This window comes from Pocillopora verrucosa, chromosome 1 (genome assembly GCF_036669915.1).
Source record: "Pocillopora verrucosa isolate sample1 chromosome 1, ASM3666991v2, whole genome shotgun sequence".
Lineage (NCBI taxonomy): Eukaryota > Metazoa > Cnidaria > Anthozoa > Scleractinia > Pocilloporidae > Pocillopora > Pocillopora verrucosa.
In genome coordinates this window covers 35,185,671-35,210,192 of record NC_089312.1, presented here as the reverse complement: position 1 = coordinate 35,210,192, position 24,522 = coordinate 35,185,671, and the positions used below count along the sequence as shown (strand labels likewise).

The window sequence follows — 24,522 nt, the reverse complement described above, 5'->3', positions numbered from 1 at the left end:
AGTGTATACCTGAGGATTATTTTTAATCACTTCTATACTCTCTTGGGTAGTGTATGCCTGAGGGTTATTTTAATCTCTTGCATACCCTCCTGGGTAGTGTAAACCTGAGGGTTATTTTTAATCTTATGCATACCCTCTTAAGAAGTGTATACCTGAAGGTGATTTTTAATCTCTTCTATACCCTCTTAGGTAGTGTATACCTGACGGTTCTTTTTAATCACTTCTATACCCTCTTGGGTAGTGTATACCTGAGGGTTTTTTAATCTCTTGCATACCCTCTTGGGTAGTGTATACCTGAGGGTTATTTTTAATCTTATGCATACCCTCTCTGGTAGTGTATACCCGAGGGTTATTCTTCATCACTCCTATACCCTCTTGGGTAGTGTATACCTGAGGGTTATTTTTAATCACTTCTATACTCTCTTGGGTAGTGTATGCCTGAGGGTTTTTTAATCTCTTGCATAACCTCCTGGGTTGTGTATACCTAAGGGTCATTTTTATCTTATGCATACTCTCTTGGGTAGTGTATACCTGAGGGTTTTTTTAATCACTTCTATACCCTCTTGGGTAGTGTATACCTGAGGGTTATTCTTTGCCTCTGCTATCCCCTCTTGGGTAGTGTATACCTGAGGGTTTTTTTAATCACTTCTATACCCTCTTGGGTAGTGTATACCTGAGGGTTATTCTTTGCCTCTGCTGTACCCTCTTGGGTAGTGTATACCTGAGGGTTTTTTAACCTCATGCATACCCTCTCTAGTTGTGTATACCCGAGGGTTATTCTTCATCATTCCTATACCCTCTTGGGTAGTGTATACCTGAGGGTTATTTTTAATCACTTGCATAACCTCCTGGGAAGTGTATACCTAAGGGTTATTTTTTAATCTTATGCATACCCTCTTGGGTAGTGTTTACCTGAGGGTTATTTTTAATCTCTTCAATACCCTCTTGGGTAGTGTATACCTGAGGGTTATTTTTAATCACTTCTATGCCCTCTTGGGTAGTGTATACCTGAAGGTTAATTTTAATCTTATGCATACCCTCTTGGGTAGTGTATACCTGATGGTTATTTTAATCACTTCTATACCCTCTTGGGTAGTGTATACCTGACAGTTATTTTTAATCACTTCTATACCCTCTTGGGTAGTGTATACCTGAAGGTTATTATTAATCTTATGCATACCCTCTTGGGTAGTGTATATCTGAGGGTTTTTTAATCTCTTGCATACCCTCTTGGGTAGTATATACCTGAGGGTTATTGTTAGTCTCTTCTATACCCTGTTGGGTAGTGTATACCTGAAGGTTATTTTTAATCTTTTGCATACCCTCTTGGGTAGTGTATACCCGAGGGTTTGTTAATCTCTTCTATACCCTCTTGGGTAATGTATACATGAGAGTTTTTTAATCTCTTGCATACCCTCTTGGGTATTGTATACCTGAGGGTTATTGTTAGTCTCTTCTATACCCTGTTGGGTAGTGTATACCTGAAGGTTATTTTTAATCTTTTGCATACCCTCTTGGGTAGTGTATACCCGAGGGTTTGTTAATCTCTTCTATACCCTCTTGGGTAATGTATACATGAGAGTTTTTTAATCTCTTGCATACCCTCTTGGGTATTGTATACCTGAGGGTTGTTCTTAGTCTCTGCTATACCCTCTTGGGTAGTGTATATCTGAGGGTTTTTTTAATCTCATGCATACCCTCTCTAGAAGTGTATACCCAAGGGTTATTCTTCATCACTCCTATACCCTCTTGGGTAGTGTATGCTTGAGGGTTTTTTTTTAATCTTATGCATACCCTCATGGGTAGTGTATACCTGAGGGTTTTTTTAATCACTCTTATACCCTCTTGGGTAGTGTATACCTGACGGTTATTTTTAATCACTTCTATATCCTCTTGGGTAGTGTATACCTGAAGGTTATTTTTAATCTTATGCATACCCTCTTGGTTAGTGTACACCTGAGGGTTTTTTAATCTCTTCTATACCCTCTTGGGTAATGTATACCTGAGGGTTATTTTTAATCTCTTGCATACCCTCTTGTGTAGTATATACCTGAGGGTTTTTTTAATCTCATGCATACCCTCTCTAGTAGTGTATACCCGAGGGTTATTCTTCATTACTCCTGTACCCTCTTGGGTACTGTATATACTCGAGGGTTATTTTTAATATCTTGTATACTCTCTTGGGTAGTGTATACCTGAGGTTTATTCTTAATCTCTCGTATACCCTCTTGGGAAGTGTATACCCGAGGGTTATTTTTTATCTCTTCTATACCCTTTTGGTTAGTATATACCTGAGGGCTATTTTTAATCACTTCTATACTCTCTTGGGTAGTGTATGCCTAAGGGTTTTTTTAATCTCTTGCATACCCTCCTGGGTAGTGTATACCTAAGGGTTATTTTTAATCCTATGCATATCCTTTTGGGTATTGTATACCTGAGGGTTTTTTTAATCACTTCTATACCCTCTTAGGTAGTATATACCTGACGGTTATTTTTAATCACTTCTATACCCTCTTGGGTAGTGCATACCTGAGGGTTTTTTTAATCTCATGCATACCCTTTCTAGTAGTGTATACCCGAGGGTTATTCTTCATCACTCCTGTACCCTTTTGGGTAGTGTATATACTCGAGGGTTATTTTTAATATCTTGCATACTCTCTTGGGTAGTGTATACCTGAGGTTTATTCTTAATCTCTCGTATACCTTCTTGGGAAGTGTATACCCGAGGGTTATTTTTTATCTCTTCTATACCTTTTTGGGTAGTGTATACCTGAGGACTATTTTTAATCACTTCTATACTCTCTTGGGTAGTGTATGCCTAAGGGTTTTTTTAATCTTACGCATACCCTCCTGGGTAGTGTATACCTAAGGGTTATTTTTAATCCTATGCATATCCTTTTGGGTTGTGCATACCTAAGGGTTTTTTTTAATCACTTCTATACCCTCTTAGGTAGTATATACCTGACGGTTATTTTTAATCACTTCTATACCCTCTTGGGTAGTGTATACTTGAGGGTTATTTTTAATCTTACGCATACCCTCCTGGGTAGTGTATACCTAAGGGTTATTTTTAATCTTACGCATACCCTCTTGGGTAGTGTATACCTGAGGGTTTTTTTAATCACTTCTATACCCTCTTAGGTAGTATATACCTGACGGTTATTTTTAATCACTTCTATACCCTCTTGGGTAGTGTATACCTGAGGGTTATTTTTAATCTTATGCATACCCTCTTGGGTAGTGTATACCTGAGGGTTATTTTTAATCTCTTCTATACCCTCTTGGTTAGTGTATACTTGAGGGTTATTTTTAATCACTTCTATACTGTCTTGGGTAGTGTATGCCTGAGGGTTTTTTTAATCTCTTGCATACCCTCCTGGGTAGTGCATACCTAAGGGTTATTTTTAATCTTATGCATACTCTCTTGGGTAGTGTATACCTGAGGGTTTTTCTAATCACTTCTATACCCTCTTGGGTAGTGTATACCTGATGGTTATTTTTAATCACTTCTATACCCTCTTGGGTAGTGTATACCTGAAGGTTATTTTTAATCTTATGCATACCCTCTTGGGTAGTGTATACCTGAGGGTTATTTTTAATCTCTTCTATATCCTCTTTGGTGGTGTATACCTGAGGGTTATTTTTAATCACTTCTATACTCTCTTAGGTAGTGTATGCCTGAGGGTTTTTTTAATCTCTTGCATACCCTCCTGGGAAGTGTATACCTAAGGGTTATTTTTAATCCTATGCATATCCTTCTGGGTAGTGTATACCTGAGGGTTTTTTTAATCACTTCTATACCCTCTTAGGTAGTATATACCTGACGGTTATTTTTAATCACTTCTATACCCTCTTGGGTAGTGTATACCTGATGGTTATTTTTAATCTTACGCATACCCTCCTGGGTAGTGTATACCTAAGGGTTATTTTTTAATCTTATGCATACCCTCTTGGGTAGTGTATACCTGAGGGTTTTTTTAATTACTTCTATACCCTCTTAGGTAGTGTATACCTGACAGTTATTTTTAATCTCTTCTATACCCTCTTGGGTAGTGTATACCTGAGGGTTATTTTTAATCTTACGCATACCCTCCTGGGTAGTGTATACCTGAGGGTTATTTTTAATCTCTTCTATACCGTCTTGGGTAGTGTATATCTGAGGGTTATTTTTAATCACTTCTATACTGTCTTGGGTAGTGTATGCCTGAGGGTTTTTTTAATCTCTTGCATACCCTCCTGGGTAGTGTATACCTAAGGGTTATTTTTAATCTTATGCATACTCTCTTCGGTAGTGTATACCTGAGGGTTTTTCTAATCACTTCTATACCCTCTTGGGTAGTGAATACCTGATGGTTGTTTTTAATCACTTCTATACCCTCTTGGGTAGTGTATACCTGAAGGTTATTTTTAATCTTTTGCATACCCTCTTGGGTAGTGTATACCCGAGGGTTATTCTTAGTCTCTGCTATACCCTCTTGGGTAGTGTATACCTGAGAGTTTTTTTAATCTCTTGCATACCCTCTCTGGTAGTGTATACCCGAGGGTTATTCTTCATCACTCCTATACCCTTTTGGGTAGTGTATACCTGCGGGTTATTCTTAATGTCTCCTATACCCTCTTGGGTAGTGTATACCTGAGGGTTATTTTTAATCTCTTCTATGCCCTCTTGGGTAGTGTATACCTGAGGGTTATTTTTAACCTTTTCTTAACCCTCATAAATCGGCAGTCGCGTAAGACGATATTCATACGTGTGCATTTGTTCCCAATGACCTTACATGCAACCCTAACATGTAACCCTAACCCTAACCCTACCGTCTTGGGTAGTGTATACCTGAGGGTTATTTTTAATCTCTTGCATACCCTCTTGGGTAGCGTATACTTGAGGGTTATTCTTATTCTCTTCTATACCCTCTTGGGTAGTGTATACCTGAGGGTTTTTTTAATCTCTTGTATACCCTCTCGGGTAATGTATACCTGAGGGTTTTTTTTTAAGACACTTCCCATCTGACGGTATGTTATTTCTGTTGGAAATCCCTTTCTGTGCTGAATACATTAGATCAGGAACCATTCTTTATATAGCTTTATTCAACGAGAGTTTTATCGAGAAGAATTTAGGAATAGCCAGTATTTAAGACAATCGTGTAATTATGTAGGAATACAATATTCTGACTCTCTAAGGCAGAACTGAACTCTTAACCTAAACTCTCTCGTGACGCCAAAGAGATAAACAAATATTTGATAGCATTTGGTCGTGGGTGTTTGTGTTTCATTTATGGATGAAAAGTTTTAAAGAGAGGAGGTTAGATTATCAAAATGCAATTACTCGATGGAACGGTTGGTTAAGAAAGGACTCCTTGAGGAATCGCAATGATTAGATAACTTATTCAAATATCCAGCATATGACGCAATCTTAAATCGCATTTTATCCAGTATATGAAGCAATCTTAAATCGCATTTTATCTTACGAGAACCAAACCTCTTGTCACAAGAATAATTTGATTGCAGTTCAAGAAGATTGCATTATACTTGAATATCTTGAGAAGAATCTCTATTTTCGAAACTCTTGCCACAAGAATCGGGAATTCTTTTTCTCAAGAACGAGAGTTCTTGTTAGCAAGCAATGAAGTAATTGCAAATCCTATTAAAAGAATCGCAATTTCAGATTTCTTAAGACAAGAGGCAGAATCTTTGTCATAAGAATGAGAAACGTGGTCTGGAGGTTGGAATGGGTAATAAAAGAATTCAAATTGGCTGCTCCAGTATGCCAAAGTATGTGTTGCAGACGACATCTTATGGGTGAAATCGCTTCTTTTGTTACCGAAATTTTTATATTCACAGACAAATCAGCACTCAAAAGACTACAGTTAGATAGAAATCGACGGTAATTGAAGCGAAGTTTGTAATCATGATTATAACCAACCTCGAGCTGGAAAAAACAAACTTGCGATCTATAAAGATCGAAAAAAGTACATGAAACGGGCACAAAATGAAAGCAAATGTATCACTTAAGGATCTTTTTGTTGATATGTTTTGTTCTTCGTTAACTGTACGCTCTGGTTGTATGAGCGGCAGCCGGTCAATGTTTTCAAACAATTAAAGGCAGTCGGATATTTTTCTGAAAAATATTACAAATCTAAATAACCTAATCAATCTAAGCTATTATATGTCAACGAGGAAGCGATCTCGAGGGGATTAATAAAGCTCATTTGTTGCGCTCGTTTAACGCTCTCTCAGGATACGGAGCCACGGATGTTGACACTTGGAATTTGCGTGAGGTCGACTTCCGGTCACGGCTCTTAAATTACTAAATGACCGACAGTCGCAAATTTTTCTTTAAAAAATTTCAGAAACAGAGAGAACCTGTACAACCCAGAATATTAAAGGTCGATGGGGAACTGCTAAGCGATCTCGAAGAAATTTATAGATCTCATGTCTATTAGTCAGTTTTCTCTGGCTCAGAATACCAAGAAATTGCGTGAGGTCGACTGCCGCTCACGGTTCTCAAATAACTTAATGACTGTGAGTCGTTAATCTTTCAAAAATTTAAGAAATCGAAAGAACCTATACAATTCAAACTATTATATATCGAGGAGGAACTGATGAGCGATCCCGAGGAGATTTTCAAATCCCTTCTCTGATACTCGGTTTACGCTGGGCCTCTTTACATGTTAACCCTTTAAATTGTAAGAGTGAGTAGCATCTAATTTCTTCTTACAATAAGGAGAATTTCTCCTTCAATTCACACATTAAGGTCACAAATAGAAAGAAAATGATCACCAACTAATGAAGCTCTTGATTAGAGAGCAGTATGGAGAATATGCATACCGATGTTACGGTGTAAAGGGTTAAAGAGATACACGGAAGGAAACTGAGCAGTAGATGGTTGATACCAAAATATGAAGGTAGATTGGGGTCAAAATGTTGGACTCATCGTTTCGTTATGGCATTTCATCATTTCCGCACCGATACTTCTAATAGACTCGTTGTTTTCCGAGTTCGACATGTCGAATTGCCAGTTCGACTCGCCGTTTTAAGAATTCGTCGACTCATCTGTTTGGGAGTTTGTCTCGTCGTCTTGTCTGTTCGTTTCGTCGGCTGGCCTCTTCGACTCGTCGTTTTTACGAATTCGACTCATCACCGACCACATCTGTTTGTCATCGTTTGTCGTTTCACCGTTTCATTATGCCGTTTCGTCGTTTCGGCTCAATCACTCAGCAGGGCTATAATTTGACTTGTTTTTCATGAATCGTCACTTGATTCCATGCCCTCATTCATGACACATCCCTCCATAGTTCGCTCTCTGCCGACTGAAGATGGATCATTTGAAGAACTACCTACGCCACAGCATTGAATTCGTCTTGAATCAAGTGGATGAGCGTTTTCATGAAAGTGAAAATTGAATTAGATATCTAGTAACACACACTGACAGACTTTTGTATATTGTAGCACGTGCATCTTGGTCATTTAACATTCCCCATTAGCTGGAGTGTTTGTTAGAAAGAACTCATCAAATGTTTGTTGTTCTTGGTTCTTGGTGGTAATGACAACTCATTACAGAGGCGGTTGTTACGTCCCACCTTCGAAGGCCGCGTCGCGTGGCATGTGTTATTTGCGAACCTTTATGAGCTAAAATCTCGCATTTTATTTTGGAAGGAATACAACCCCTTTGAGCGAATTTATAGGGTATATGGATTTGACCGGTTTTCGTCAAATTTCGCCAAAACATTCCAGGAATAATGACAAACGAACTTATGTCGGGAAATTTTGATATTTGAAATATTTACGCAACACGCCTCACATATTTTTAGCTACTATAACTTTAGATGCCGATATCTAGACAACCAATCAGAATATCGAAAAAGCCTGACACATTTTTGTTGATTGATGCCTTGTGAATAAGACTGTGCAGCCATTTTGCACGTGCTGCGGCACCCGATACCCGATAAATTAAATAGAAGAATTTCGGTCGTTTCACGGCTTACCGGCTCCTGACACTTCTTTAAAGGAGAAGTCGCTTAAATTATATTTTTATTGTAATCTAAATTTATTAAGCTTTCTTCCGATGTATAGTATGCAAGGATTTTACTGAAACTAGCGCGCATACGAAAATTTTCCCGAAGGACACCCGCGAAGGCGGGAAGTAACCTTAACTTTACAGGATGCTGGGGTCTTCCTGGCATAGATATTCCTAGAGAACTTCTGGAACAGCACCCAAAGAACAATTACTCTTGAACAAATTGCTCGACTTTTCTGTGTGTCTTCCAAGACGATCCAACGACGCATTATCAAATATCAACTCCACTTTGAAAAACATAGTTCTCCAACCGACGCAGAATTAAATGATGTTATGTAAGTATGAATTCTTCCATTGTCCTATTTGGGATTCCTGAGCTTGCATTATCTTCATGTGTACACCGGTGAATATATATTGGTTTGTAAAAATTTATGGCTGAATGTTATTTCCAAGAGCTTACAAAGTGGTATGGTTCAACTAAGTGTTCATGACTTTGCTTGGGGGCCCGGGGCTTTCCTCAAGCCCGTAGGGGCTCCTCGTTCCCTCATTAAAGATGCCCAAACAGATTCACTTTATGGTTTGTCGGTGGTGTTGTGCGAGTGGATTGTGGCGGGAGGATAATGGAGGAAAACAACATAACCAATTTCAGATTTTAAAAACTCATAGAACTACAAATTAGCAATAATAACATCTTGAGCAGGTGTTATTTGTTATCCAAGGTTTTATCATGGATGTTTTAGTATAAATATTTACAGATTGACATTTCTGTAATTACATCTTTTAATAATGTATTTTCAGCCAATGCCACCGGCATAGATCTTAAATGAATGAAATAGTGGTGCGCAAATACTAAAAAAAAATCATCTTTTTAATTTTGTAAAAGGGGAAGAGATGAGGCTGTAAGTTTATGTCGGTTCCTATGGTGGCAAGGGGATAATGAAAAAACTTAATGTGACTGCACGATAAGACAGCTCCTGTATTTTCATCTTCTCATGGGGGAGAGGGGCAGTGCAATCCCCAAAACCCCTTCCCTGAAGCTGCCTCTGAAATATGTTTCTCATGTTTCGCTTATCTTTTCGACCGCATGGAATCTGAGGGGCTTTTGGACATTGACAAAGATCTCCACATGTTTGTTTTAAGATATGTGTTTGAAGCACGAATAAATTCCCACCTTCAAGAGTTTACAGAAGGGTGGAATCATCACCCTCTATCCACAAAGGAAAACATGTCTCCAATTCAATTATGGTTATGGGGTCTCAACTATCGTTATGTTGAAAGTAATGTACTGTTTCTTATCTATACTGTATGTTGGCACAGAACTAATTTCAAATAATTTTAGTTAGTCCAGGTCTGTTCGTTCTGAAATAGTTATTTTGTTCTGGCTTTTCTACTGAGTTTGAAATATTTAATTCATTACTTTTCAACAATATCAGCAGGACTTCATGTGCTATGTGAAAGCCCTATCACAAAAAGTTAACTTTCCTCGGTGGATTCTGTTTTCATTTACTTTTAATTTACTTGTATACAAGATGACCAGTTAGACAGAGGACTTGCACCTTGGCTGCTTGTTCGTTGGGCTGCTTGTTCCTTGGCTGCTTAGGCCTTTGTAGCTCAGGAAGCATGGACCACTCTGAACCTTTAAAAAGCCGTTGTTGAAGTTCTTGCGTCAAGATTTCAAAAGACTCAGCTTTAGTGGCACCTGCATCTAAACCATCCTATCCCTTGAAGAAAATGGTTAGATTTTTCCTTAATATGTTACTGTTAGTTAAGGCTTTCTTGTTAAATATCAGTGCTCCTCTCCAAACTTCATCTCTGTCAACAGTAAGGCTGTAATCATCTGTCTTAACATTTGCCATAGGCCTTTCAACCACACTTTCAGTAGATGCAAAAAAACAGTTTCTCATCTGCGCATGTTTCAGGAACACTTGTGAACGTGACTTTTTCTTGGAACTCACACATGATTTGCAGCTTGTTGAAGTGTTGCCGCACTCTGCCGCACTCTGAACAGCAATTTCGACCTGGTATTCGGGGAACCTGGAAAGGCTTCAGACAGTTGACCCACCCTTGTTTTTCTGTCTATGTTATATATCTGAGAAGAATAACCTGTCACTCCTTGGCTGCTTGTACCTCGGCTGCTTGTTCTTTGGCTGCTTGTTCCTTGGCTGCTTGTACCTCGGCTGCTTGTTCTTTGGCTACTTGTTCCTTGGCTGCTCGTCCCCCGGGCTGCTCGTCCCCTGGGCTGCTCGTCCTGCGAGCTGCTCGTCCCGCGGGCTGCTCGTTCCTTGGCTGCTTGATTGCTGTAACTGCTGCTTCCTCCACCACTTTCCCTTGGGCGTGTATCGAAGTGTTCTTTAATACCTTAAATGGGAAATTCTCTTTCGCAGTTAACGCACTGTGTTGACTTGGTCATTACACAGAGATGCATAAGCTTGTTTTTTTCAAGCCATGACAGCCTGAACATCAATGTGTGAAAGCTGCCCTGAAGAAAGCACAGGTTGAGATATAACTACTGATGCAACCAAGATGTTAACACTATAGTCACTCTTTCAGACTGCTCTATGCTTTTAATCAACACACTAGTAACAATAATGCACCTGTCAAAATCCCAACCCCACCCCACCCCTCTCCTGGGTGGGTCAAACCAAAATATTTCAGCTAGTGTCCATTGCTGAAGTTTTTAAATGCTTGCACCTTCAGCAATTGTTCTTTGCATTACTTAATAACATTGAAGTTTCTGGCTTTGCTCAAATACCTTGTTCCAGAAGATATCCAAACACCCCCACAGTGGGTTTTTCGGTTTCAGTTCCAATTCCAGTTTGGGTTCATACATTCTGTTAAAAATTTAAGTCTTAAAGACCCCCTTCCCTGCACCACCACCCAACCCTAGGAAATTATCCCAATGTTCATTCACAGGGAGGGTATCAATAATTTCTGGCACCTCACATTACATTAGTACCATTATAGCACAAAAAGAGACAAGGTTTACATTGCCAGATGTACGTGAAGAATACAACAACCAAAGGAGGCTACCTTAAAGCTTTGTTTGGCAAAAAAATGAAAATACACCTATATAAGCAGATTTTAGGGAGCTTAAACATGAACAAACGAAATGAGTGAAGACATTTGAATATTTATATGGGCGTGCTGTGACCACATAAACAGACATGCTAATAAGCCTGTGATAATGAAAGCTTGGCATTACGTTATAGTCGCCAGAAGACTCTGTCTAGAACTAAAACCGTACATTATATAGGGCTCTGAGGTACTAAATAATATTCTTTCAATCTGTGTCTTTTTTAAAACATCGACTATTTCCCTGCAACTACAAATATTTGCAAATGTATGAGCTGCTACTACTAAATGAGTTTACTTGAAGAACGCTTTAAAAACTTAAGTGTTGGATTATCATCTCACCTCCAATTGGCTTTTGCTCTTGAAATCTCTTTCTCTCTCTCTTCAAATCGGCTTTCCTTCATTTGAAGGAGACGATATGTCTTCGATTTTATTAATCGCGTTTTGTAAAATCCCCACAACTCCTCCATCTCCCCTCGACGACTCACACGTAAAGAACTAAAACTGCGAAAAGTATAAAACACCTCATGTAATTGAAGTTGAATTGTAGTCCCTCTGAGTGGACGAGTCGAAGCAATGAAACGCTATGACGAAACGACGAAACGGCAAAACAACAAACGACTACAAACCGATGTGGTCAGGGATGAGTCAAATCTGTAAAACGACGAGTCGAAGAGGCCAGCCATCCAATCGAACCGACAAGACGACGAGACGAACTCGCGAACAGATGAGTCGACTATTGTAATGAACAAGATCAAAAAATGGGCTCTGACTAATTACAAAACAAGCGAAGTCGAAAAGAAAAGGAATCTAAATACAATAAGCTGGAACTTACGTCTGATCCTGTCTTTACGGGCTTAGAGAAACTGCAACCTTACGTAACTGGAAGATTCTCTTGTAACAAGAAACTCTGATCTATCTCCGTCGATCTCCTAACTCCAACTGACTCGATACTGTAGGGGCGTACCACTATAAGGGTATAGTTCACGTCTACAATCGCAAACTGGTTGATCAGGAATGCTAGCCAAGTAAGTAGTTTAAACTGTGAACAATAGTGCAATAGGGAAATTGGGGCGGAAACTCGGCAAGGAAACAAAGCAGAACTTTTCCCTACTTTAAATCAAAATAAAACGATTACGTAATCAAAGTCTTTTTCGAATGTTCATTACAAGCTTGCTCTGTGACTCACAAACTCTTCGTGATTCTCGCTGCTTCTCGTTATGTTTAGCGCATGAACGACTCGAACACTCTTCCAATTTGGTCTTTAGGTTGATCATAGCACTAATCTGAAACATTTGAAGTCCACTTCAATTTAGTGAATGTCGAAACAGCCGTGTAAAGACAATAACCATCGATCGATGCAATCATATTGGCGCGAGGGCTTCGGATTTCTTTGGAAGGATAGATCTCGAGTTCAGAGCCGACTAATTACGACTAATTACGAAGAGTTCACGCCAATTTGCATATCCCAAAGCGCCCACAACAACTCGTCTGTACGCTATCGCGTATCCACGAATTAAAAATGACACTGTAAAGAATCATTCTTTTTAGATTTAATGATATTTTAACATAAGATCAATATAACATAGAATTATTATCCAACTGCACAAAGTAGAGTACAAATGACACGCGATTAGAGTACAAATATTCTGCGATACTGTACAGTTGGTAACTTTGAACTGTCTATCATACATTATTTTACACTAACAGGCTTGACCTTAGTGAATCTCACAATTACTAAGATTAAATCAAATTCAATAAGTTGCTGAATTGCATTTCCCTCTCAAATTTTTGGATGAATTTCATTCTGGCATTGACAACTTATTAATCCCATTCATTTCCGAGCAAAGATTTCTGAGCAGTTCTAAATAACATTTTTATTGGCCAGGACTAGAACCCGGGTAACCATGTTAAAAGTAGCACCTTGTACAATCGTGCGGTCGTACAACCAAATTTTTTCGGCTTGTTGGTTTATTCTATTTTTTGTATAATTATGGGACTACGCTCTGCGAGCTCTGCTATAATAGTAGGCGTAAATGTAAATGCCTCAAATAAATAAAAGAGTACAAATACGCGTGAATTCGGTTACGAGAGTATTTTACTAAAGGAACAACCATGTACAATAAGTAATCAAATTTCTCTCGTTCATTTATCTCTTACAGATAATGATCATTCCAGCCTACGTTTCATCTACTTTGATCCTCGGGAGGACGTTTGACAGGAAAACATTGAGCGCACGCGCCGACATCCCCTCATCAAGTAATGATATACCAGCTAAATTAATAAACATCAACAAATTCTCCTTTAAGTACCAAGTAGTAAAAAGCAGCCAAGATGTCAATAACTTACTGGACATATCTGGTAAGCTGTCCTTACAAATCAAAGCCAATCTACTGAAAGTGGAAGGGGCAGGGCAATATGTTAAAGAGAACAAAGTCCAAGAAGGAAGGACGAAACTTCTGGCAGTCATGAAATTTACTACGGTAATGTATGTTTTTTCCTTGAAATCCCTATGCCGACATTTTAAAATCTTCGGCTATGCCAAAGCTTTTAAAAATTGCAATGAATAAATATTTATAACCAAACCAACCTTGCCCTTGGTTAAGTCAATTTTAATCTCTTGGCTCACGGTCGCTGCATTAGTCCTATTGTGATATTGTCGATTAAATCTCTGTTACCAGCCAACATAAAATCTGTCATGGTTTGTTTCTGGTTTTTGCTAAGAAGGAGCGAAAAGTCCTTACAGAGGCCCTCGCCACATTACTAATACGAAAAAAAATTTTCCTAACGGCAAACCTACTTAATATATATAATAACGGAGAACGGTCTCAATTACAGAGAAGTGTATTTAAACACTGACGAGCCTCATGGGCGGGGAGAATGAAGACTAGATAATCATACATCTTTTTTTCAAGAAAACTAAACGTTTGGGTATAGGCTAAAGAAGAAGGGAGATCTGGAGTAAAATATCAAAGGATTGCATATTGAGACTAGTTCAAATATTGTTGATCAGACTTGAGAATTTATCAAATACTCGCAGATGTGCCAAATAGTGTGGAGAGAATGCATACTGATGTTAGGATCTAAAGGGCAAAGCTAATACTTTTCCCAGTTTGAAAATATTACTCCACAGTTATAATAAAGATGAGCTTTGGACATGAAATACTCGAAGATATGCCAAAATTAACGATGTTTATCATGTCAATCCCTCAGGTTGTTGAGACAATCGAAGGTTCATTGAAAGTTAGAGATAATGTTAGCAGCAGTGAATTTCGTCATTCACTTGGTACTCACTACGTAAGAAGTGTTACGTATGGAGCCGAAATGGTTGCCAGCCTGACATTCAAGTCATCATCAAAGTCATCAAGGTACGCCCAACAATTATATTTATCCTAAAGAACGAGCTATTTTTAGGATGAAAATGGTAACAAGTCCTCCTGTTTTCAGAGGCTGTTTTTGCCCGTATAGACACGAGTTCTCACCCAAAAATTTGAAGCTTCCGGCGGCAAGTTTGAATTTCATAATGAGAAAACTATCGTCCTAAGCAATCAATGTTTATTTTTTACTCATTCTTTCTCAAAAATAAATTACAACAGTGAAAACATTAAAAGTAAGAATTAGAGTACTGACTGCCTGGAATAACCATGGAGGTTAGCGGAGCCAGGCAGCCAGTTGACATCAGCATTAAATAAAATGAAACTACAGTTCAGCAAGGAAACTGAAGCACAAATGCACCCATAAAAAGAAATAGAAAAAAAAAGGGAAAAGAGGGAAAACGCTATTTCTACTGCATGAAGGAAGTCTAAAATAGCTAAATTTATAAATGAATACAAAACATCAATATAAGAACTTGTAAAGATGACAGAATTTAACAAAAGACTAATTTATAGCTAATTTGGGAAACAAAACAACTGCCAATAAGAATACAAATAACTAATAATCTTTGACAAAATTGCTTTTTACTGATTCCTTGAAGTTTGAAATAGAGGAGGGTTTTTAAATTTTCAGTAATTGAGTTCCATACTTTGGGGCCCTTAAATCTTATGTTAAATATTCCATAATTTGTTCTTACTTTAGGTAAAGTATAGAACATATTCGAGACACTTCTTGTATTATAATTATGTCTTTTATTGACTCGTGTGAAGAAAGCATCAAACACTGATGGTAGACGTCTATTGTGAAATTTATATATAAAGACTGCGATATTACGAAAGGCAAGGTCAGGCAGTTTAACAACACTTAAGCATTTGAAAATTGGACTGGAATGCTCGTGAAATTTAGAGAAAGTCACCACTCGTATTGCTCTCTTTTGTAAAATGAACAAAGGCTGGGTAGTTGAAGAATAGATGTTACCCAAGAAATTAAACCATAGGTTAAGAAGGGATATATTAAAGCATAATATAGTTTAACTAGAATATCTGAATTCACATAATAACGAAGTTTAGAAAGAATCCCAATATTTCGTTTAAGCATTTTAGCATTATAGCTTACTTGACTTTTCAAAGATAAATTAGAATCTATTGCAATACCTAGATATTTTATTGAGTACTCTTGGTTTAAGTTAATGCCATCTACAGAGAGTGTGACATGAAAGGGTAACTTTCTTTGTGGAGAGTAGAAAATGACAAAGTTCAACTTATCAATATTAAGTGAAAGTTTGCTAGCACTCAACCAAATATGAATATTTACTAGTTCATTGTTTACTTTGAATTCAAGGACTTTTTAAAAGATTTTTGTGTTTATAAAATAGATTGGCATCATCTGCAAATAAATGAAAATCTAGAATTTCAGAGCAGTTACTAAAATCATTGATATATACAAGAAATAATAGTGGGCCAAGAACTGAGTCTTGAGGAACACCACAAGAAACAGGTTCAGACTCAGTTTGCCTCAAGGACACATATTGATATCTGTTGGTAAGATAAGAGATGAACCAATCTTTGGTTACTCCACGAATGCCATAATAATCTAGTTTTCAATCAAGATATTATGATTTACAGTATCAAAGGCTTTACTGAAATCCAAGAATATACCGCAAGAAAATTCCTGGCAGTCAATTGCATGTTGAATTAAGTTAGCAAGACGATCAGAAATTGTACTTTTTCTGTATCTATATATATAGGAACGAAATAAAAGGAAGTGCTGAAGGAAAACTAGATTTTGGGGGAGGTACTGATGTAGGACTTAAGGCTACTTTAAACAAACTGTCGAAAGAATGCAACGATGTATCCGACATCTCCATCAGATATTACGCCACCGATGTACCAAACCGACTGCCAACCACAATAGATGAACTTATGTCACTGATTGAGAATTTCCCTTCCCGACTGGAGAGTATTAATGACGGTAAAGGAATTCCTATGCAGGTAGGATTTCCACATATAGATAGAGTTTACTGAACATATTTGGCATTTTATTTAACAGAGAAGCCTTCATTGTGCTCTGTTGTAAAGCCGCAGGAAGCGACTAGAGCACAAGAGAAGTGTAGGGGGAAACGCGAGACGTATTTTAATTACTGTACGTACTTAAGCTTATGACAATCCAACTGAACGTGAAAACCTTCAAACCTCCACCAGTCCATTCCGTTTTCTCTTTAGTGATTTTTGTCACCACACAAGTTATGATTTCATCACTTTTGGCTTGGCATGTTTACGAACCTTTGTTTAGTTCTTCTGTTACAACTTTCCCACTCGCCTTTTTCGAAATTTCACCATCTATATCCGTGTAATTTGATTTGTTACCTACAGGTTGCTTTGCATCAATTGGAGCCTAGAGCTCGTTTTCATATTCGTGTTACAGGTCATGCAAGACTTGTGGGTCGCTCAACGGAAAAAATGCTATAGAGAAGTTCGGGAAATGGTCGGACATATCTACAAATTAGAGTACGCGTTATATCCGAACTTCACCATAATAGACTTTCAATCAACAGTCCGGGCCATAGACAGTTTTGTCTATACCATTTCCGTTGATATTATTGGTCTATTGCTCTGTGTTGCACGTACACGTATTTACTAAAATTCTATCTGTTACCGGTGAGACACCTCGTGGAAGGTGCCGACTGATGAAATAACATGTTTACTTCAATCTCATCGGCAGTTTCCATATGAATGTTAAAGGAAATGTCTCGTACTATAGGTAGTTCTGTAAGAATTTAAGGGAACACACTTAGATTAGCCTTAGCCGCTAGTTGTTTATTTGCTTGATTTGAAGGGTGCCCTCCAGATTTTTCACACAAAGGCAGTCTTGTTCACGATGAAATATCCGCAAAAAAATCATGAGATTCTATCCCTTTCCGGCTAGATGTCTAAAAGACACCTCGTGGAGGGTAGCGACCGATGAAAAAACATACTTACCGAATACTCATCCGCAATATCCTGGGATGAATTTCCTCAGAGTCCTGATCGAAAGCTAAGTTTTGAATAAGCTTTTGCCAGACCATCTTACCTGACCATACTTTATCATAAACCCGATAGACTGTTCTTAGGGAGATATCATCATCCATGGGCTGAAACGAAAACAAAAGGACCAGAATACAGAGAAAATTGATAGCTGGCTGAAGCCATGACGCCATGACGGACTAAGACAACGAATCACAACAACAACGGCCGAGCACTCGGACTAAACAAACTTGCACTCGACTTCTGTTTTAATAAATGCGAAGCACATATATTGAGGTTTTCCGTGATATTTTTCTTGTTTCCAAAAAAATCGCACAAACCTCGAATTGACATGATACTGATGGCATGTGTGTCCTCAACCCTCCCAAATAAGTTATCGCAGCTCGACTTGAAATTGTGATTTCTCTCACACATTTCAACCGACGCCAGTTAAACTGCTACTGACGCGAAGCTCTTTCGGTGCAATATCAAGTGAAATGGGTCCCAAGGGCCATAGATATCCGAGACAAAAATGCGGGACTAAAATGTGAGACTTGCCTAAGTTTTTAAAAATTGGACAGTGACGCCATGTTTCATGACGTCATTGTACAGACAAAACTGTCTATGACCCGGACTGATCAATTATCATCATTTATTCTAAATTAAATTTGACATTTTTTCTAAATATGGGGTCGTAGAGTCTTCTATCGAGGTGATGAGATCAATGTAAGTATCTGAGCAAGTGCGCACCTACCCCTCCCTTAACAATAGCCATAGCTTGTTATTAGTTGACTGTTGTTGTGTTAGGGGAGGGGTAGGTGCACATTGCTCTGGTACTGACGTTAATCCATTTTTTTTGTAATATGCTTCTTCTAGACAATTTTGGAAATATATAAATTCTCTCAAATTTGTCTCTTTGAGAACATATTTGGAGCATTCTTTTGCACCGTAAGAGATTCTTAACAATCGAAAATAAGGTGGTGTTCTCGGGCATATGAGTCGTTACAGAGTTCTTTGCTTATTTGCAGTTTGAGCTTCAGCCGGTGAATAACGTTATTCCAGATGCGAAGGTGCACATACAAGAGCAGGCTTTGACCTGCGATATAGAGGATCTGGAAAACCGTTTTGATGATCTTCGAAACACCAAAGCCCTCGTTGAAGAATACCTCGAAGAAGAAGACGAAGACGAAGAAGATGAGGACGTAGAAAAATTTTGCAGCAAGGTTAACAAACTTCAACACAAGTTTAAAGAAGCAATTAAAACAATGGACAGCGAGGATGGGCCAGGCAAAATCAAAGAATGTATGGATGCATACACGGAGGCTCTTGGAGGACTCTATTTAGAGGGGAAATTTACCCGTGAATGGAAAAAGATACTTAAAAAGAAGGTGAGCAAGATGATAAATAATAACACTAATGATGACTATTAAGTCACAGAAGACGAGGAAGACCATAACACCGGTAGGCGACGGTGAAGACAGCGATGATGACGATGATGATGTCGATGACGATGACGATGATCATGATTGTGATCATTTACAATGACGAGGAAGGCGGCAACGCTGATGAAAATAACGATGGTGATTGTAGCTATAGAGGCAAAAGTGCAGAGGGGGCAATGTTTAAAGTCCGGTATTCCTCTCTTTCTATGCGTTTGTTATAAAAGCTCTTGAAAACCTAGCACCACATTAGATATGCTTTTACGGCCTTGAAAGGGAGTTAGAAGGCTTCAGGCTATGTCGTTTGGAATAAATAAATGGTACATCGGTTTTTCTCAATTTTGTTCTCCTGACTGGTATAATGAGAGATTGTCGCAGTGAGGCTACAACTTATCTTTATTCAATGTGTTTTCTTTCACAGGCACCAGTTGCCACAATCAAGGTGGGAATCATCGTCAAAACTATAGAGGCCACAATTACGGTCTCACAAAATCGATTCAAGGGGTGGTTTTGAGGGCGGTAAAGGGTGACAGGAGGGAGGTGAGGTATAAAGGAATCAGAAAGCAGCGTTTGAAGGGTTTGAACGTTACCTAAGTGTTTAAAGCTTAAAAGCAAAACCAAAACCCTAAGTAATTTTTTTTGTGTCTAACGTGCGAAGGAAGCTTTGCAAACATACAGGGTTAAAGAATGTATCACCAGAATTTTATGAATGTGGTTGTGTACGTGTCAAATAGAGACCTCTATACACTGATAACTTCTTCGCGTGAGTTAACTTACAGTCATTAAGTGACCGATTCAAATGAGAGATTGTCGTGGTGAGGCTACAACTTATCTTTATTCAATGTGTTTTCTTTCACAGGCACCAGTTGCCACAAGCAAGGTGAGAATCATCGTCAAAACTATAGAGGCCACAATTACGGTCTCACAAAATCGATTCAAGGGGTGGTTTTGAGGGCGGTAAAGGGTGACAGGAGGGAGGTGAGGTAGAAAGGAATCAGAAACCAGCGTTTGAAGGGTTTGAAATGTCATCTAAATTTTTTTAAACCCATTTAAACTAATTTTCAGATGAAATTTTAAAATATTTTCCTTTAGTATAAGTTAGTTGAAGACATTCGCATTATGACTCCATTCATATTATTTTAAAACCTAAATATTCAGTGAGAGTGAATTTCCAACTGGTTATGCGCACAAATATTTATCCTTTTTTAACACATCGAACAATTAGATGAGATTTCTCTGCAGCCGTAGATTTGGTGCACCATGTCTACAAAAGCTTCAGTTTACAATGTCCTCGACTCAGTTACCAGTTACTTATAGGTAGAATTGTTTCTCCCTATTCAATGCCAATAGGGATCCCTCTGTTAATTAAGTTGCCATTCAGGAGTGGTACTTGCTTGTCAGAGATCTAGGCACAGCTTATCTCTGTCTTTCTAATGTTCTTTTTATCGTTTAATACTTTTTTTAAAGCTGCCTTTAGGAGATCCTCTAACGATTGTTCTGTTTGGAAAGACTGGGAACGGAAAAAGCGCCACTGGAAACTCAATACTTGGATTTGAATGTTTCAAAGACAGCCCAAGTGGTTCGTCTGCGACGCGATTTTGTAATGCAAGCACGAGAAAAGCAGGAAGAGAGGTGACCGTGATAGACACCCCGGGAATCATGGATACGGCCCCAGTCTCAACCTTGAAAAATGTCATAGAAAAAGCCAAGAGCATGACTGGTCTTCACGTTGTGAGACAACAGGAAATTCTCCGAGAAATCGCCAAGGTTTTTGTCATGTCTCCCGACGGTCTTGATGCTATTTTACTCACCATTAAGTACGGTGGTAGATTTGGGCCCGAAGATGCCGAAGCTTTGAGATTGCTTAAAACGTTTTTTGGGACTGAAGCCTTACCTTACATGATTTTAATTCTAACACATGGCGACCAGGCTGCCTACCACGCAAAGAAAGAGAAGAAGAGCATTGAAGACCATTTGAAATGGTACATCAGTACCTTGCCAAATTTTGTCCAACAGTTTGTAAAGGAAATAGGAGAAAGGAGAATGCTGTTCAACAACAGGTTGGATCCCAACGAAAAGCCGAATGATTGTAATGATCAGGTGTCTAGGTTACTTCAGGTAAAAAGTCCATTTTGAGAGCAGAATCTGTAGGGCTCGTCGTTGTAGGTCAGCAGCTGCATAGGTGACCAGCCTGCTCGTTGCTTAGTATTGGGATAACGTTTTTAGGAATAAGAAAAAGGAGGCAGAGAATTAACTTGTCTTTAAAAAGGGACTTGAAACCTAGAGAAACTCGAGGGTCAGCTTTCGAATCGCCCCTCGGGTTTCCTAGAAAGGAGTGTTAAAAAACTCTGTATTTAGCTGCCACATCAAATGAGTAAAATTTCTTGCATCGTGATCGTTCAAAGAAAGCAGGTAATTTAGGGTTAACAACTGAGTTGAAAACGTAAATTCGCCATCGTAAAGGATAAAAAAGTTGACGTTTCGAGCGTTAGCCAATCGCTGACGAAGGGCTAACACTCGAAACTTCAGCTTTTTTACCCTTTACGGTGGCTAATTTACATTTTCAACTCAGTTGTTAACACTAAATTACCTGCTATACTCTCCCACCGACGCAGCACCACAGTTTCTTTAGAAACTTACCCCTTTGTTCAAAGAAGGCGGTTTGCACCTGTCACGAGAGTGTGACATTCAATTAGATAAAAATGATATTTACACAAGGAAAATAATATATTCCTAAAGTGGAACTTTGAATGCCTTTTCTGTACCTCGGATTCTTGATGGTTAACCGTTCTGGGGGTTAACTTTTAACACTTTTCTTTTTTTTCTCAAATTCATTTGGTTTTGTTATCCCTTTAACTCCTAAGACAGACTGGCCTCTAAAATCTCCTCTCAGTATCTTTCTTGAATCAAATGTGTAGGTCACGAGAATAAGGGAAAAGATCACCATTTTAGGAGGCTCCTGATTATCAAACAAATTCTCCTTGTCAGCACCATTGTGTATAAAGGGTTAAGAGGAATACAAAAACTTCCAGAGTTTTAGGCAGTTCATTTCATCATACATTTCCTTTCCGGAGAATAAATTTTTAAAGCTATATTTTTTTCCTCCTTTAATTTCTTTTGTGTTTCGTAGTCTCCAAAAATTTCATTGACATAGGGTGTTAAACCTAGGCAGTCACAGTCAAATTTTTCTGGACTTGATTGTTTGCAATATTTTCCCGAGCGTAGGAATTTTGAAAAGGGGAAATTTAATTCCTGAATCTCCGCTATTGAGATACCAAAAACACCTGTACGCCCTAGTGTAAGTAGTGGAAGGAAATTGAATGAAAAGTTTTAAGAAGTTGTTGTGAAAGGTAGTTGACTTCCTGCAGATAATCAATGTTCCGGTCAGTTCGACATGGCAGACGCGAATTTGTTTGATGAAGTATAATTTCAGACAATCAAATGTTCGAAGAGCGTTGCCTGATTTCCTCGATGTAATTTGTTTCCTTATTCGATAAAGAAAATGGCTGAATAAAGCAAATACGTTTTTAAGTTTCGTGGAATTTTTACAACTTAAAAAACTATTCACTCCCTTTCATCCTGTTAGCTTTGTGCTTCGATTTTTCTCTTTAGTGCATTTGTTTTTTCTTAGATTATTGACGAGGTGAGGAAGCAAGGGCCTTTAATACACCGCCTGACTAGCGCGTCCAGAGAAGTGCTTGACAAAGAAGTTAAAAAAGCCTTGGACAAGCAAGGAATAACACAGCAGGAGGAGGATCTTCGTCAAAAAGACGAAGAAATCAAAAGGCTACTTGAAGACAAAGACAAAAGTGATGAAAAGAAACGTGAGTTGGAAGAACGCCTCGCTGAACAGAAAGAGAAACACGCGGAGTTGGAAGCCGAAAGGAAAAAGCTGGCGGAAAAAGAAAAACTGTCACAATTTAACAAAGCTTTACTTCCGGAAGGAGGGGCACCAACCGCAAAAGTGATCTCAAAAAGTGGTGGATGTTATCCTGGCTCAGCCATTATCTATGATTCAAACTTCCGAGCAAGGCGAATAGAATCTTTGCAAGTTGGTGACAAAGTCCTAGTCATTTCAAGTAATAGCATCCAGTTCGATTCAGTTATCACCTTCATCCACCGTCAGCCAGAAATTGTGGAAGGATTTTTAAAAATTGTCACCAAAAAAGAAAAAATCCTCCTGATAACTGAAGACCATCTCCTGTTTGTGGAATTAATGGGCCAAGCAACAGCCATCCCTGCAAGAGATGTTAAGATCGGAGACACAGTGTACGTGAGGGGAAGCTATGGTTCAGAGAAGGATTTAGTTCAGAGCATCAGCACTGTCTACGAGAAAGGTGCATACGCCCCAGTAACCCTGAGCGGCACTATTCTGGTCAACGATGTTCACACCTCATGTTACTTTGATGTCCTGTCCCATGAGTGGTCCCACAGAGCCATGAGCATTGCTCGCGCCCTGCATTATGTGTCTCCATCGATGGTGTGTAGGATCAGTGCTATTGGAGAAAAGGATGGATTCCCAGGTTGGTGCAGACTGGCTCACATGATGTTGACATTGCTCGATTGATGAACTAGGAATTTAACTCTTGAAATGTTTAGAGAATCTTTTCACTATACATTCATTGTAAGTGTGATATGGAAAGTTAAACAAGTGGGAGGATAACAAAACCGTTTTCCATGTTTTAATTCTCACATTAAGTAGAATAGCAGTATTGGGGAATGCATGAATATCAATCAATAACAAGGTCGAACGTTACATAAGTGTTTAATGCTTAAAAGCAAAACCCAAACCGTAAGTAATTTTTTTTGTGTCTAATATGCGAAGGAAGCTTTTAAAAATATAGGTTTGAAGGATGTATTATCAGAATTTTATGAGTTTGGTTGTGTACGTGTCAAATAGAAACCTTTATACACTGATAACTTCTTCGCGTGAGTTGACTTACAGTCAATTAAGAGGGTTATCATGCGCGGAGCAATTAACTAAAAAAATAATAACAGACGAACTAAACGCGTGTCATTAGGTGTTTCGATAGAAAAAAATTAAAAAGTAAACTTAGGGTTTCAGTTTTTGAAAGGTTACGGACGTACGAATAATTATAACCTCTGATTGAGGAAGAGATTTAAGACTTAGATTGCTAGCCGGTTTACCAAATATAGGTGTTTCCTTGTTGGACCTAGAGGTATGAAATAGATGGATCGTACCAACGTTTTTCTTCAGTTGAGGACCAAAGATCGCTTCATTTTAAGGCAGATGTGCCAAAGAAGAGTTTTCGTGATTCATATATAATTTTATTGCCTGTTTTATTCTTTCCATGACTAAGCCATATTAATCATTTCTGTTATGTGATCCCAGGTTACCTTAGGTATTTTTAGAGTCAGCAATAAAGTGTGTTGTAAAAAATTAATTGTATTCTGTTATCTATTGTATCAGCCGAAGTGTCAATTTTTACACAATGCCATGACAAATATCTCAATTAACAGTCAGAGCGCAGCTTCGTTCATTTACGTCGTACAATTCTTGCCATGACCATCTCTGTCCATTCTTCTTCTTACTCAGCCTGTATCCACGAAATGTTTGACTGACATCAGTGACAGGTCTTAATCAGGTATTTTCACTGCC

At 38.5% G+C, this 24,522-nt stretch overlaps 1 protein-coding gene across 4 annotated transcripts in view; it reads left to right on the top strand.

Annotated features, from left to right (window-relative positions):
- The window catches only part of LOC136277928 (uncharacterized), a 30,955-nt gene extending 6,672 nt beyond the window's left edge, over positions 1 to 24,283 (top strand). For 2 of the 4 annotated variants that reach the window (XM_066160836.1, XM_066160831.1), the window contains exons 3-10: positions 13,249 to 13,569; positions 14,300 to 14,454; positions 16,209 to 16,452; positions 18,492 to 18,851; positions 19,324 to 19,344; positions 19,762 to 19,782; positions 20,370 to 21,020; positions 22,534 to 24,283. In XM_066160836.1, the coding sequence (XP_066016933.1) occupies positions 13,252 to 13,569; positions 14,300 to 14,454; positions 16,209 to 16,452; positions 18,492 to 18,851; positions 19,324 to 19,344; positions 19,762 to 19,782; positions 20,370 to 21,020; positions 22,534 to 23,469 (2,706 nt within the window). In that variant the 5' untranslated portion in view covers positions 13,249 to 13,251 and the 3' untranslated portion in view covers positions 23,470 to 24,283. The remainder of the gene's footprint in view (positions 1 to 13,248; positions 13,570 to 14,299; positions 14,455 to 16,208; positions 16,453 to 18,491; positions 18,852 to 19,323; positions 19,345 to 19,761; positions 19,783 to 20,369; positions 21,021 to 22,533) is intronic. The other 2 variants (XM_066160845.1, XM_066160840.1) reach the window with 2 other exon arrangements.
- The last annotated feature ends 239 nt before the right edge of the window (positions 24,284 to 24,522 follow it).